Raw genomic sequence first — 14,832 nt, 5'->3', positions numbered from 1 at the left:
ATTTGTACACAATATGTCTGACTGTTGATTGGTGGAGTCCAAACTCTTTAGAAATGGTTTTGTAACCTTTCACAGCCTGATGAGCATCAAAAATGTTTCTTCTGAGGTCCTCAGAAATCCTCCTTTGTTTGTGGCATGATACACTTCCAGAAATGTGTGTTGTGAACATTAGACTTCGTTAAATTCCTGTTCTTTTAAAAAGACAGGTTGTCCAATCACACCTGATTGTCATCCCATAGATTGAAAATACCTTCACCTTCAAAATATCTGCTAAGCCTAGGTCACATACTTTGCCACCCACAGATATGTGATTATTGGATCATTTTTCTTAAAAAAAAAAAAAAAAAAAAAAAAAAAAAAAAATGTGCATGTCTAATTTTTTTGTCTCATTTATGTGATTCTGTTCTCTTTATCTGCTTTTAGGACTTGTGTGAAAATCTGAGGTAGTTTTAGGCCAAATTTCAGAAGAAATAAAGAAAATTCTGAAGGATTCACAAACTTTCAAGCGCCACTGTATATTTTCCTATATCTGCTAATTCTATATTTTAAATCCTGAACTTATGATATGCTGGGAAGTGATGTAAGTTGACTGTTTTCACTTGATTTAAAAAAAATTCTTCTAATTAATAGATTATTCTAGAGAAAACTACAGAGAATCCATTGCAAAAACACTCAGGAAACTCTTGCGTAAGTGTTTTTTTTTCATTTATATTTTGTCTTGATTGTACGATTTATATGATCACACCGCGTGCCTGTTTTTTTTTTGTGTGTTTTTTTTATTATTTATTTAACCTTTGGGCACATATTAAAGTTGTTTGAGAATCCTTCAATCACTAATACACAGCGGAGGCAGCCGTTCTGTCACTATGTGTAAGTATGCAGCCCATGAATTCACTAGGAACATCCCATGGGACCTGGTGACCACGCTGCGACACTGAGGGGTATATTTACTAAAGTGAGAGATGTTGCCCATAGCAACCAATCAGATTCTATTTAACATTTAACTATCACCTTCTAGAAGATAATATCTAGAATCTGATTGCTATGGGCAATACCTCCACTTCTAAAAACTCACTTTAGTAAATATATCCCTAAGGGTCTGATATAGCTGTTTATGTTCACGTAGTTGAGCGATTTGTTTGCAAATGCACATGCCTAAACCCTCCTGCGGCGCCTGCTTTACACAAAGTGTACACACAGAGGCGCTGTTGCAGTCGACTCTGGTGTCTCGGAATGCATGGATGTGTGCGAGGGAAGGAGTTTGTATCCGCATTTGGATAAAGCCGCTGACTGATGACCGCCAATAGTCGCTGATGCGTGCACTCCGAACCATGCCCTTAGGTTCTATGCTGATGTGCTGTGTAGATGATTGGAGCACTTAACAGATGGATCAATGAGTCTTACTGTGTAGTGAACCGCAGCACCTCACAAGTGTCAGCACTTTACTCGGTTACTTCATTTCTAGAGATGGGGAGTGGTAATGTGAGGCCACTGTTCATGTACATTTCCGCCATAGTGTCATCTAGATGTAACACAGCTGACAGTCGGGAATAAAACTCCTTTCTTTAATAACTGTGGCAGGGTTTTAAAAACTCTTCCAGTTTCTATGTTATGACTATGGCAGAACCAACATAACCTGAGAAAGCTATCTGGGCTTCATTAGAGAATGGTATTAAAGGGCTACATTATAAAGGAGAAAAATAACTTTTGTATACTTTGGGGATGGGTCTTGTATAACTTCAGATATATATATATATATATATATATATATATATATGTGTATATATGTTAGCAGCCTGTTAACAAGACGGGATATTGTCGCGCCCATACGGAGCAACAATTGAGTTGCTCTGTGGGGTGCCATCTAGTGGCCGTTGGTGTGCCCCATACTTGAATATTCCCCCATAGAGGTGCGGATCAGCGTGGGCCTTTTCTATATATAGATATATGCAAGGTCAGTACAAACATAGGGCTTACAGACTTTTCAATATTGAGGCTAGTCTGTCAAACATGAACGGCCTCTATATACCTCAGTCTGAAACAAATACACATACTGTCATTCTTTATGTATTATTCTACTGTTTATTTTTAAGCAGTTTTGCATTTTTATATTGTTTCTATATTTCCAAATAGACTACATTCTTGACAACTCAGAAGATGATACGAAGTCTCTATTTCTAATAATAAAGGTAAATATCTACTTGTGCCCATGTTGTCATTTTAAAGTTGTCTCCTAATTGCTTGTAACCCGGTCAGCTGTCCAGCAGTACGTTTTCTGTCTCACTGACACATTTTATGGGCAAAACGCGACTTATGTCGGGTACACACCAGACGATATGATGTCTTATCTGGAGGATTGGTAGACATATCGGGCACATCAGCCAGCGTGTACCCGCAAAGTTGAATGCGATGCCTCGTCCGACGGACAATATCATTCCGTCGCTGCCAGCATTGGCAAGTGTGTACGCACTTGCCGATGCCGGGTCCCGTTGCGGACGAGAACGCGCTGGGTACACATCGTTTAGTGTGTACCCAGCTTTAGTGTAATGGTGTTCTACTTCAGTGTCCCCACCATAGCTGTTCCTCCTTGCTAAATATTCGTGACCAATGCATGTGTGTGCAATACTGTGATATCGCCTCACAGAACAACTCCCCAAAGTTTGTGTTTGAAATATTGTGTCTGTGCCGAGTTCCTTCTATGCCCTCGATCATTAAGATCGTTTCCATTATAATCATGTAAGCGTGAGCTTGCATAAAGTTCTGTGGCTTCCATGTTCCCAGATCTGCTAGTAAACCACTTTATTGCCGATGAAGTCAGAGCGAATCTTGTAAGGGTACCCCATTATATATGCTGTGCCTATTAGAAGAATGCTATCGTTTTTATTTTTAATCGTACTTTTCATTTATAATATTTTAAATGGAGGCAGACAGTAGAGGAGTGTAGTCGTGAGCTGAAGAGCCAATCACAAGCGGCATGAACCCACTAATCCGCTATAACCCGTTCTGAACATGCAATATCTCCTTTCCAGCCATAAGCTAGCTTTAAATATATAAGTAATATTAAAGGGCTAGACTTGCCAACCCGCTAAAAATGTGAGAGTTATTTCACAGTATTTTTGCATTTATCTGTTTACCATATAGATGGGGAAATCTGAGGCTCTTGGTTTGTTCATTTACCTTGTGCGTTTGGGCCCCGCATTCTGGATGTAATTCTCAATATGTCTTATTTGTACAGAAACATGCACCGTCGTCCTGTTATGCTCCAGATATGTCCCTAGTTAGTTGTGCTTTATTATCAAGTCTTCATACTAGTAGTCTGTTTAATTATTATACATGAGTTTTCAACATCGCTCTCATCATGACTCAGTTTGTTTTATTGCCTATTGCTTCATGCATCTAATCATTGTCATCTCTTTTAGATTATTACCGACCTTCTGCAATTCCAGGGATCACACAAACATGAGTTTGACTCCAGATGGAAGAGTTTTATTCTGGTCAAAAAGTCGATGGAAAATCGGGTTAGTTACGAAATTAGTTATGAAATCTTGGCTTGAGTCTTGTACAGCCACGCACATGGTATAAAAATGGCAGCTACATGTGGACTGATGTCTAGTTCAGTACTCTATAATTGTAGCAGAGACCGCTCATTGCCTTGAAAATGCAAATTTAACATGGTATAAAAAGGAACCGTGCTCTTCTAAAGGGACAGTCCCATCTTTACTTTAATTCCCTCCAAGGTCATCTGAAATATATTTTCTTCACCTGCTAAATCCAGAATTACAACCTGATCCTTAAGTCCTCTACTCCGTACTGGGATAATCTCCCGAAACGTCTGTGGGGCTACCAAAGTTTTTGGTATGCCGAGGACTCTCGAAAGAGTAGGACACCCTAACTTATCTTGCCCACTTTCTAGTGAAATGGGTGGGACTTGGGCACGATGGGAACTGCACCCCCATCCAACCTTTCTCTGAGAATTGCATTACCATGGCTGGGCCTTATGGTAAGAGGGGCACAGCTCTGCCCCCACAGTGATCAGCTGCATCTCCCCTCTGAAAAAAGATTTATATGTCAAATCCAAAGTGACTCCATACTTCTACTTGCTCTATCAATGACCTTTTCTCATGTGGTGCTGCACATGGGTTGGGTACGGGATCCTGATGGTCAGGATGCGGACGGTCAGAATACAAGCAGCGTCATTCCGACAGTCAGAATCCCCACACAATTTTATAGGTATTATAACCCTAACCCTCCCCTCCCGTTGCCTAACCCTCCCCCTAGTGCCTAACCCTAAGTCTCCCCCTGACCCTAATACTTCTCTCCGCAATCTGTTGGGATGCCATCTACATCCCCTGCACATATTCTCTGGAACACTTTTCCTTTTGCAATGAGACACAGCCGTCTCCAAGTTTTAAACGTTTGATCCCATAATAACACGCACTGTATGTCTGATCTATCAAAGCTGCCACCATGATCTGCGTTACAATGCACTCTTCACCTTTTTGTTTTAGATGAAAATTCTTTGAGCAGGAAACTTTCTCCTATTGTCCCACATTCATCTTGTATGCATCACTTTCTGTGTGCATCACTGCCGGGGATTGGTTGGAGCAGTATAAAGAAGAATGTGTACGTCGATGGCATATAATCCTTTTTCTCTTGTCCATTGGGGGAATCAATGGATTATCTCGGGGTTTAGAGTGTGGTTGCAGGAGCTTACTCGTTTCATGTTTACAGGCAAAAAGATCTAGCTGCTCCCCCCTCTGCCCCTTGGGTGCCTCGGAGCTTCCGCTATTCTTAGCGCCCACTGGCCTATACGTTGGGGCTTTGTTAGGCAAAACTGAAGTAACCAGGCAGTCCATGCGGTGCGAAGGGGGTGGAGCTTGGGCTTTTGGACGGTAAATTTTAAAGTGCTTGAACTCTGTACTGTATACTCCAGGATATACCATCCAATGTCCTCTCAATAGACCATGAGAAAATATTAACAAATACAAAGATAGGCAATGCGCTCCAAAAACCAGACGTGAGGGTATAAATGGGAGCAGCTAACTGTCAGGTCCACCACTCAACCTAGAAATAGACAGTATAAAAGACAAACATATAATGTTTGTAACAGCAAGCGCTCAATCCGAAAGAGTAAATTGTTCTACCTAGTAGCAGGTGTGGGGTGAGGCCCAAAAAGTACTTGGTGGAGAAATTACTGTGTGATCTGGACTCTGCACAAGGTGTCACAATGTACAGCCTAACATACACTGCAGAATCAGGTATATATATATATATATATAACTCAAATGTAAGTTATTCTACATAAAAGGTAGATAGAAAACACAATAAAAATGGAGTGTGTCTTTTAAATATCCATTTTTATTGTGTTTTTCTATCTACCTTTTATGTAAAATAAAGTACATTTGAGATATAGATAGATATATATAGATATATATGATATAGATAGAGATATATATATATATATATATATATATATATATATATATATAATGTGTGTGTGTGTATATATATATATATATTAGGGATGTGCAGGCTCGGATAGGTCCGAGTTTGCACGTTGAGTTCGGATTTTTCCCTCCAAAAAAACGGAACTCAGAAAGAGGCAAAACGTCATCTTACATGGACGAACATCATCATTCCTGGAAAAGTCCAGGAATGATGATGTTCGTCCATGTAAGATGACGTTTTGCCTCTTTCTGAGTTCCGTTTTTTCTCCTTCATCCACTAGGGGACACTGGAGTTCAAGACAGTGGGGTATAGACGGTGGTAGAGTAGAGCCTGGCACTTTAAATAATTTAGAAGTGTGACTGGCTCCTCCCCCTCTATGCCCCATCAGCCCCAGTTTTTAAAATGTGCCCGAGAGAGCCGGTCGCACATCAGGCTGTCTCCAGCCTTTCTCATATAATTATATTTTAAGCTTTTATACAAGCACTGAGGACAGGCAGGCTGCTTACTGTGGCAGTCTGCCTGCTACGTGGGAGCCGCCGGGAGGGCACCACACGGCTACTGCAGTCTGTGTCCGGTGACCCTGAGGGGGGACTTTAAACAGAGTCATCGGACTCCATGAGGACCCGCCACAACTGAAACCGGTTCGTGTCCGGGTTTCCTCATTTGCCCCCCAGCCCAGCAACCCGGCCGCAGCAGTCCGTAAGTATATCCCACTACTCCTGACTAGCTGGAGTGGTGGGCCAAAACGCTGGGCTCAGGGACAGCGCACACTGCATGGCTGTCACACACTGCTCCTTCCCCCTGCCAGTGAAAGTGGTAGTGTCGGAGCTGCTGACTGACTTATTCCTAGCCATCCCCCTCCTATTAACGAGGGGATGGAGTCGGGCTCGTGCTCTAAGCCCTCATCTGAGAGCAGCGCGGTCTGCCGGTCCGTTAGCGCTGCTGCGCTGACATACTCTGCATTAGTCCCCCCGGGAAGGGACCTCAGAGGTACCTGGGAGGGCATCCTGCCGCGTCTAGAGCGGGCAGCAGCAGCCCCCCCATTATTAAAATGGCGGCCGCACTCGGGGCAAAGCCACGCCCCCTTCGCGGCCCTAATTGCGGGCGCACAACAGCCCAACCAGCGGGGCAGCCAGGTGTGAGTAAGACAGACGCCGCACCGCTGCTCACTAAATAGTGCAGCACAGGCGAGGTCCTGCCATCTGGTGTAATGGCCGGCTTCAGGAGGCCAGACGCGTCCCTCTACAGAGGCAGTTGCAGCGCTGACAAGCAGCGCGATCCTTGGTAAGGAGTACCCGCGTAAAGAGGCTTCCCTTATTGAGCGGCCCAGCCTTATAAATGTATCTGCTGATGACTCCCGCACCCCGTTCAGAAGGGCCGGGAGGAAGGTTGTCTTCCCTACATTACGCCCAGCCCACTCTTTCCTAGTAAGTGGGCAGAGGCGAGCCTTACAGTGCACGCGCGCGCGCACACACTGATAGCCGGGATTTTAGGGAAGGGCGCGTCATGCATAATAGCCGCGCCATCTGTACCACTGCCTGCCGCTGGTTAAAGGTGCAGTGCAGACCAGCGCCTGAAGAGCGCGGCTGCCTCCTAACTCCTGCAACAATCCTACGCGACTCCCTCCTCCCACGCTGGGAGTGCTGCTAGCACAAAAGTAGAGATAGGAGTATAGGGCTGGCTACAAATAAGTATCAGCGCAGGGCTCGGATCTCTCCACGGCTCTTGCTGTGTGGAGTTTGTATGTTCTCCCGGTGCAGGCAGCACTGTCTTTGCTTAGGCTGGTTTTAAAAAATTAGCAACGCTCCTCATCTAGATCTCAGGAGGAGATGCCGCGGATGCCGCGTCCCGCAGCTCCTGGCTGGGCTGAGCAGGCTTCCCTGTTAGCTATAACATAGGGCTAATAGCCTTACGTTATACCAGCACAATGCGGCTCCCCGATGCAGTGCTGTATGACCATCACACTCCTGTCACAGCAGGACAGCATCACCGCTTTATACTATTAAGGGGGCTAGCAGCGCTGTGCTAACTGGAGTGTAGCAGTTTGCACACGTACAGCGCGGTATTCATGTACAAACAGCGCCCCCTGTTTCCCTTTTAAGGACTGTAGTTACTACTGCACACAAGCATGATAGCTCAGTGCACTACCTGCAGCAGGGAGTGCTTTAGCGTGGGTCTCTTACGCCTACCACACTGGGAGTGCTTCAGCGCAAAGGGTAGGGGAGGCCCTGTCCTTGTATGACAGGAGTTTAGTGCTAGCTACAGTGCATAGCTGGTTGCTAGCTGTATGGGAACTAGCCCAATTCCCTTTTGCACCATAACACCACGTTAGGCGGTTCTGAAAGAGGCCAGTTCAGTCGATGCATCACAGCTAGAAGCGAGGGGTTGACGAGACAGTCCCGCCAATGCAGCGCCGCTTGGCAGGCTTCCCTTCGTTCTATAACAAAGGGCGCCTAGCTTAATCTAATGGCTTGGTATCTTAGCTTGTGAAGTATCATAGCCTCATGGTGTACTAGCTCTACTGTTCTGGTGCTGCTGCCAGAACTTATGGTTATAGCATACCCTTCACCCAGGGTTAGCACATTTTGGCGTCCCATCCCCAGGCTTATGCCTCACATGGGCTCGCCTTAAAGAGGGGCAGTATCTTCCCATGCATATATGTGGCAGCACATATACTACATTACTACATATACTACATTATAGGCTGGTCTTAAAACATTTCACCAGTTTTCTGTGCTTACCTTAGAAGGTATGCATATGTGCATCTATTTATTTCTCATGTGTTCCCTTCGGCAGCACATACAGGAAGAGGTTAGTAACGTGGCATTGCTGCCTCACAGCACTGAGGTGGTCTTTTTGATTCCCACTTCGAAAAATGGGTTAATCTGGCGCTAAAATGGCTCACCTGCTATGGCGAGTACACCTGTAACAGAAGGGTCCCAGGATTGAAACCAGTCTGGGACAGCACGCAGCTAACATACCCTGCCCCTGCGCAGTAGCAGAGTGACGGCCACACGCGGTACATGAGCAGTCCCCCTGCGTGGGGGTAAGCCAAGTGTATCGTATGTATATGTGTGTGTGTATATATATATATGTAATATGTATATTGTATTTTATACTAGCCCTGCAGTAGAACATATACATGCTGGAGTGAATTTTGTCCTTGGGCTCAGTTCCTTCCATGGCTTTAATTTTTGCTCATGTTCTAATTTTACAATATTATTGTCACCTACTAAATTTGTATGTAGGTATGCATATGCATATGTGGATATCGCTTCTTATCCTTACCATAAGAGCAGGGGTAGGATCTGTTGTTATCAGTTTTATGTCTGATACCTAGCATATTGATAGAAGGCTGCGATTGGAGGCTGGACTCCTGATGCGGTAGATGGTACAATAACTCCGCTTAACACGATCTCTCCCGGGGGATTGGGTTGTGTGTATATACATGTATATGTGTAGGAGGCCTATACTTCTACAAGCATTAGGTTACCTATAATACCACGCATGGGAAGCCGCCAGGGATTACCAGAAGCTGTAGGCTATATCCATACATATTATATGGTGGCTCTATAATCTAAAGTCATGTGCTGCAGCTTACATAGTGATAGTCACAATTCCCTAAGGCATTGCTTCTAGTATGGACCCTAGCCATGTCACATGTATATAAGGATATATACTTATATAGCTCGGTTCATGTTAGTCTATATCTATGGCGCCCCGTTTCGGGGGACCTATTATCATTACAGTGATGCACTTGGTAGCAAACTGGTAAGACGCCCATTCCTTGTATGTATATTTCCTAATAATTGGGAAACAAAAACCTGTTTTCTGTTTAACCCTACTGGGGTTATCACTACTGCTATCTCCCTTCTTTGCTTGGGATAACTAACGAGTTCTATGTCTAAGTACAGGTACCCTTCTCAGTATCGATTCCGATACTCCATATTATTGTCGTATATCTCAATAGAATGAGTCTAAAGGGCCCTTAGGTACAATTCATATCTTGAAGGCCTAGGGCCACCTACCGATTTAGGCAGGGACAGACCTGGGTTATATTAGATTGGTGGGCATAATACACATTGTAAATATTTATGTAAGGATACTTAAACTAGCAGACCGTTTTTGGGGTATAAGTATAATCTTCAGATACACGTCTCTAATGGAACAGGCTCAGGTATAGAGTCCTGTTTTACGACCTTCTTGTCTCCACTAACATTCTGCTAGTTTCCACAGTATTTTCTACTGCACATCTCCAGACTGAAGTACGTGCTGTAGGGCATTGGTCTTAGCCCACTGAAGCTACTCTCTATTCCTAATGTGGCGGGTTGCTTTGCGATACAACAGGTCAGTGACATTCTACATTTCGGGCCAGAGGGCTTCTGGTCGCTCACAGGTGAGAGCTTACCCACTAATGCCTCGGTAGAGGCTCCTATTTCATGTAAACTGACATACATAGAGTTCTTCTCCCTTACTGCCTCCTAGCAGCCATCCGCTCTTTTAATCAGTTGGCTCTACACTTTAGAATTTTTCTGGAGTGTGGGTGCATAGTTACAACATTGAGAACCAATTCTACTAGAATCTGTTGGCGTTATGGACCAAAGCACATCTCTGGGCTACTGCACATCTTTACATAGAAGTGTGACAGTCACTATGTTCCACTCAGGGGGCCTGGTGGGTTTCCTGTTCAGTAGCTGTTGATATTTTTATCATACTGACAGGTACCTGACTGGTATCTTCCTGGTTGTTTTCATGATATGTTCAGGCCAGCAGTTACTACTACCTATGCACTTCCATCATGTTGGAAGTTGTCCGTTGTTTTCTCTTTAGCGTCAGGGTTTCAGTTGCTGGTTTATTCCTGTTCTCAGAAGGGTTGTACTGCGGTCTGACCCTCTGGAAGGTATTGTAATCTCAATCTTCTCGAAGCCGCCTCGGCCTCATGCCCAGGGTGATCTCCACTCGTTGGAGATTTCTATGGTCTCATCCTTCCGCTGGTTCACAACTTTGTAGTAGTTGGACTTTCAGAAGGGTTCAGGGCGACTGTGCGGCCTTGACTTTTACCTTATACTCTTTGTGAGGAGTCTGTGGACTCTCTGTTTTTGTAGATTGGTATCGTTATACTTCTATCTATATGAGTTATGTCCAGCAGTGCTGGTATTCTGCTATCTGCAAAATGTGGCAGCTTCCTGTTTCCGAATCTGGTATGGTTTCCTCGAGGTTTCTTCTCGGGTTACTGCCCTTCTCCTATGGATTCGGGTAGGAGTTCTCTGCTCCCAACAGTCTGGCTTGGTCTGTTTTCAGCTGAGTTTACAGTGTTCTGATGCTTCTCATCTGAGGGTGTTTTCTCGCTAGCCGCTTATTCCATTCGATTACTGTACGTTGTGGTATTCTGTGTCTGTTCCGCACGGAGTTCTGGTTGTCTCCTGGCTCACGACACTTGATTCTCAGCTCTTGCCTTCCGTTGAACCTCCGGTTCTATGCGGTCCCTGTTCGGTTGCCCGAAGGGTCGGCATGTTCTCCGCGCTTCCCACCCGGGAGGTTGGCTTTGGGACGTCCCCACTGTCTTGAACTCCAGTGTCCCCTAGTGGATGAAGGAGAAAACAGGATTTTGGTACTTACCGATAAATCCCTTTCTCCGATTCCACAGGGGACACTGGACGCCCGCCCGGCGCGGCGTACCTGCCTGTTGTGGGTCTTTATATAGTTGTGTGACTGCATGTGTTCCCTGCAGTGGTTTCCTCTGTTCTCCTTCAGTCGGTATTGTTCCGTTCTGTGGTCTTCTCCTTCTCCTCGTTTTCCTGTTGTCCTCCGTCTCCTCTCGGGCTCAGTTCTTAAACTGGGGCTGATGGGGCATAGAGGGGGAGGAGCCAGTCACACTTCTAAATTATTTAAAGTGCCAGGCTCTACTCTACCAACGTCTATACCCCACTGTCTTGAACTCCAGTGTCCCCTGTGGAATCGGAGAAAGGGATTTATCGGTAAGTACCAAAATCCTGTTTTTGGAGGGAAAAATCCGACCTCAACGTGCAAACTCGAACCTATCCGAGCCTGCACATCCCTAATATATATATCTGATTCTGCGGTGTATGTTAGGCTGTACGTTGTGACACCTTGTGCAGTGTCCAGTTCACACACTAATTTCTCCACCAAGTAGTTTTTGGGCTTCACCACACACCTGCTACTAGGTAGAACAATTTACTCTTTAGGATTGAGCGCCATGAGAAAATATTGTCTAATACAGGTTGAGTCTCCCATATTTAAATATTCCAAAATACTGAATTTTTTTTAGCCTGACTGAGAGAGTAAAAAATTTGCTTTTTGATGGCTCAATGTGTACAAACTTTGTTTAAGGCACAAAAGTATTAAAAATATTGTATAAACTTACCTTCAGGCTGTGTGTATAAGCTGTATATGGAAACATAAATGTATTTTATGTATGTACACAAATTTTGTTTGAGCCACAAAATTATTGAGAATATTGTATAGAATGACCTGCAGGCTGTGTGTATAAAGTGTATATGGAAACATAAATGCATTCTGTGTTTAGATTTGTGTCCCATTCCCAAGATATCTCATTATGGTATGCAAATATTCCAAAATACCGAATATACCGATATCCAAAATACCCCTGGTCCTAAGCATTTTGGATATGGGAGACTCAACATGTAGTAAGTTGTGGGGTTTTTGCCTTTCAGCTCCAAGGGAAGAAGAGACACATTCGAGCACTTTTGATCGACAGGGTCATGTTGCAGCATGAGGTAAGTTTTTGACTGGGATACTTACCTGTAGCGCTGTACTATCCAGGCGTCCGGCATTTTCTGCTGCCCGTAGGAGAGGTCTTGTATTTATACTTTCTGGCTGGCCATAAGAGAGGTCTTGTATTTATCCCGTCTGTGAAGTAGTTGCGAATTTGTTATACTTTATGATAGAATTATTTTCTATACAGCCTGAATATAATTATAATTTTCAGTCATTTTCAATTAATAATTTTGTCAACGACTGCACGGTTGTGTACTCGGCGTGCCTCGCTGTTACATGAGGGGACATAACCCTCGGTGATGAGACTGGTAAAGCTGTCTCTGGTGAATGCTGACACTACTCAACTGTAGCTAGAATTCCCATGAATCTCCTCATTCATCTGAGACTAGGCCTGGGGCCGTTAATACCCTTTGTATTCGCACACAACCCAACGGATGTTTACTGGGAATATAATTTAGATACAGAGAGATTTATTGACTATATTTTTGTAGTTGAGAATACTGACCGTTGAAGGATGCGAATACAAAAAAGTCCACCAAGACATGGTGCGCGATCTTCTACGGCTGTCAACAAGTTCGTATGGTCAAGTAAGTACCCCGGGTTCTTATTAACTATAGTCTTTCCCCTATATTTGTGTTTGATGTTCTAGGACGATTGTTTTTATAACACGTATTCTGCGTAGAACCCGCATATACATTTGCTGTAATTTTTTATTTTTTTTATATATATATATTTCTGTTTTAGTCATTCATATTAGTGTTGTAAATTAAGTTATTAAAAGTATGCTAAATGTATCTCTACCATAGTGCTGTGTATGGCAGATTGATTCTACAGTACTGTATCTACATGTATATGAGATTGTTCTGAGTGGATGAGCCTGACACACCTTCGCCTATTTCACCAGCCATCAATGTCCTTATGCAGCTTCTTACCATTACCATAGGATCAGTTTTGTTTTAAAGTAAATTAGTTTGTGCCCTAGAGAAGATATGTAAGATTCTGGACCCCATAATTTTGTCCTTGCCCGCAGAGCAATTATTTGGCCATTATATTTGGTAGAAGTAGTGAAGTATGTCTGGTAGGATAGCTTTGTAGTTGCTCCAATTACAAAAGAATGATGAGCAAAAACGTGGCGTTTGCCGTGCTTCACAGGAATGCCTAATGTATTCTCTAATATCATCATTTACCTTGTGCAGCCCAAGCGCAACCAGAACAGATTGTATCTCTCCGCATCAAGCTATTGACCCGAACCGTTAATTTAAAAAGAGATGAATAATCAATAAAAGACTATTTCAGAAAATGACCATTTCCAGGACTTCCATTTAGTATCAGCGACATTTGCATCATTTTGCCCATTCGTGCAAGGGCAATTCACTTTGTTGAGCACTTTTTAGTCACTATTGTGTGTTTCTTTTATTGCACTATAATGCGCTTTCTGGAGGAGGTTGTAAGGTTTGTGAACAGAGTGATGTAATACGGTTGTATTGTGCAGGTCAGGAGCAAAGCTCAGCAAGCTTTTTTCACCGCTCTGGGAACCTATAATTTCTGCTGCCGTGATATCATTCCTCTTGTACTTGAATACATACGGCCGGACAGACATGACGTCACTCAGCAGCAGTTCAAAGTAAGTGTTTACATTTGTTGGGTTGTAATGACACTTTTTTTCTTTAAGATTTTAAATTTTTTATCAAACGGAGCACCCTTTTTAGTTTTTATATACCGGAGAGTTAGGGCTGTTGTCTGAGATGTGTCTGGCTCACCACGGTGTAAGTGGTCTTGAATTAGAAGTCATTGATTATGATAAGTGGATATGTTCTCTTGAGTAAAGATGCTGAAAATGAACAAGAGTGAAATTGCGAGTGCATTATACGTGCTGAGCTGTACGTTTACCTTGATCACACGTGAGCATTGATCCAGTTACTATAGGGATCAGTGACCCCTAGTTCAGGATTAGTTAGTGCTCCATTTGCAGAGGTGAGCAGAATGCATCTTGGATATGGCCTACTAATACAGATGTGTCCTCGAACACTATTGCCGCAGTCTCGCCAAACGGTCCTCCTCGGCACGCTAGGTCCCTTGCGACTCGGCTTACGCCGAGTATCTTTTTTTTTGGTCGATTGTGTCTTAGTCGCACAATTTAAACAATCTGATGCGACAAATCCGCTTAACGAGACTGCGCTGATAATTTATGTGTAAGTAAATGAGTCTGAATCTGTATACAAGGTGCTACGATGCCGCGGCTTTCTTTCACTCCAAGTTCAGTTCTGCTTCATGTGTGACTTTGTACGTATTTAAAACTAATTCCTTTTCGGTTAAAGTCGCAGCCCGGGGTCTCTGGCCAGAATGAGTGGTGGTTTGCTGCATCTGCAGTGCGGAAGAAAAGGTCGCTACACCGCTCAGCGCGGCTCAGCCGAGAGTTTTGAGGCTTGGTGTATGAGGACACCTCTGTACCAACATGGTCATGCCCCACACTCTGCTAAACTGCCCGCTGTCTAACTAGTTCCTTAAGGGTATAGTTGCCGATCAGATTCTAGCTATTATCTTCTAGAAGGTGCTAGATAGATGTTAAGTAGAAACTGATTGGTTGCTATGGGTAACATCTCCACTCCTCAAAGCCCGCACTTT

At 43.8% G+C, this 14,832-nt stretch overlaps 1 protein-coding gene across 2 annotated transcripts in view; it reads left to right on the top strand.

The window, feature by feature from the left end:
- PSME4 (proteasome activator subunit 4) overlaps positions 1-14,832 on the top strand; it is a 139,959-nt gene that overhangs the window by 85,952 nt on the left and 39,175 nt on the right. For both annotated transcript variants that reach the window (XM_088477998.1, XM_088477999.1), the window contains 6 exons: positions 631-687; positions 2,134-2,189; positions 3,420-3,518; positions 12,144-12,206; positions 12,699-12,794; positions 13,700-13,831. In XM_088477998.1, the coding sequence (XP_088334124.1) occupies positions 631-687; positions 2,134-2,189; positions 3,420-3,518; positions 12,144-12,206; positions 12,699-12,794; positions 13,700-13,831 (503 nt within the window). The remainder of the gene's footprint in view (positions 1-630; positions 688-2,133; positions 2,190-3,419; positions 3,519-12,143; positions 12,207-12,698; positions 12,795-13,699; positions 13,832-14,832) is intronic.

This window comes from Taudactylus pleione, unplaced genomic scaffold, assembly GCF_031769625.1.
Source record: "Taudactylus pleione unplaced genomic scaffold, aTauple2 ptg000206l, whole genome shotgun sequence".
NCBI lineage: Eukaryota > Metazoa > Chordata > Amphibia > Anura > Myobatrachidae > Taudactylus > Taudactylus pleione.
This window is presented reverse-complemented; position numbering and strand designations above follow the sequence as displayed.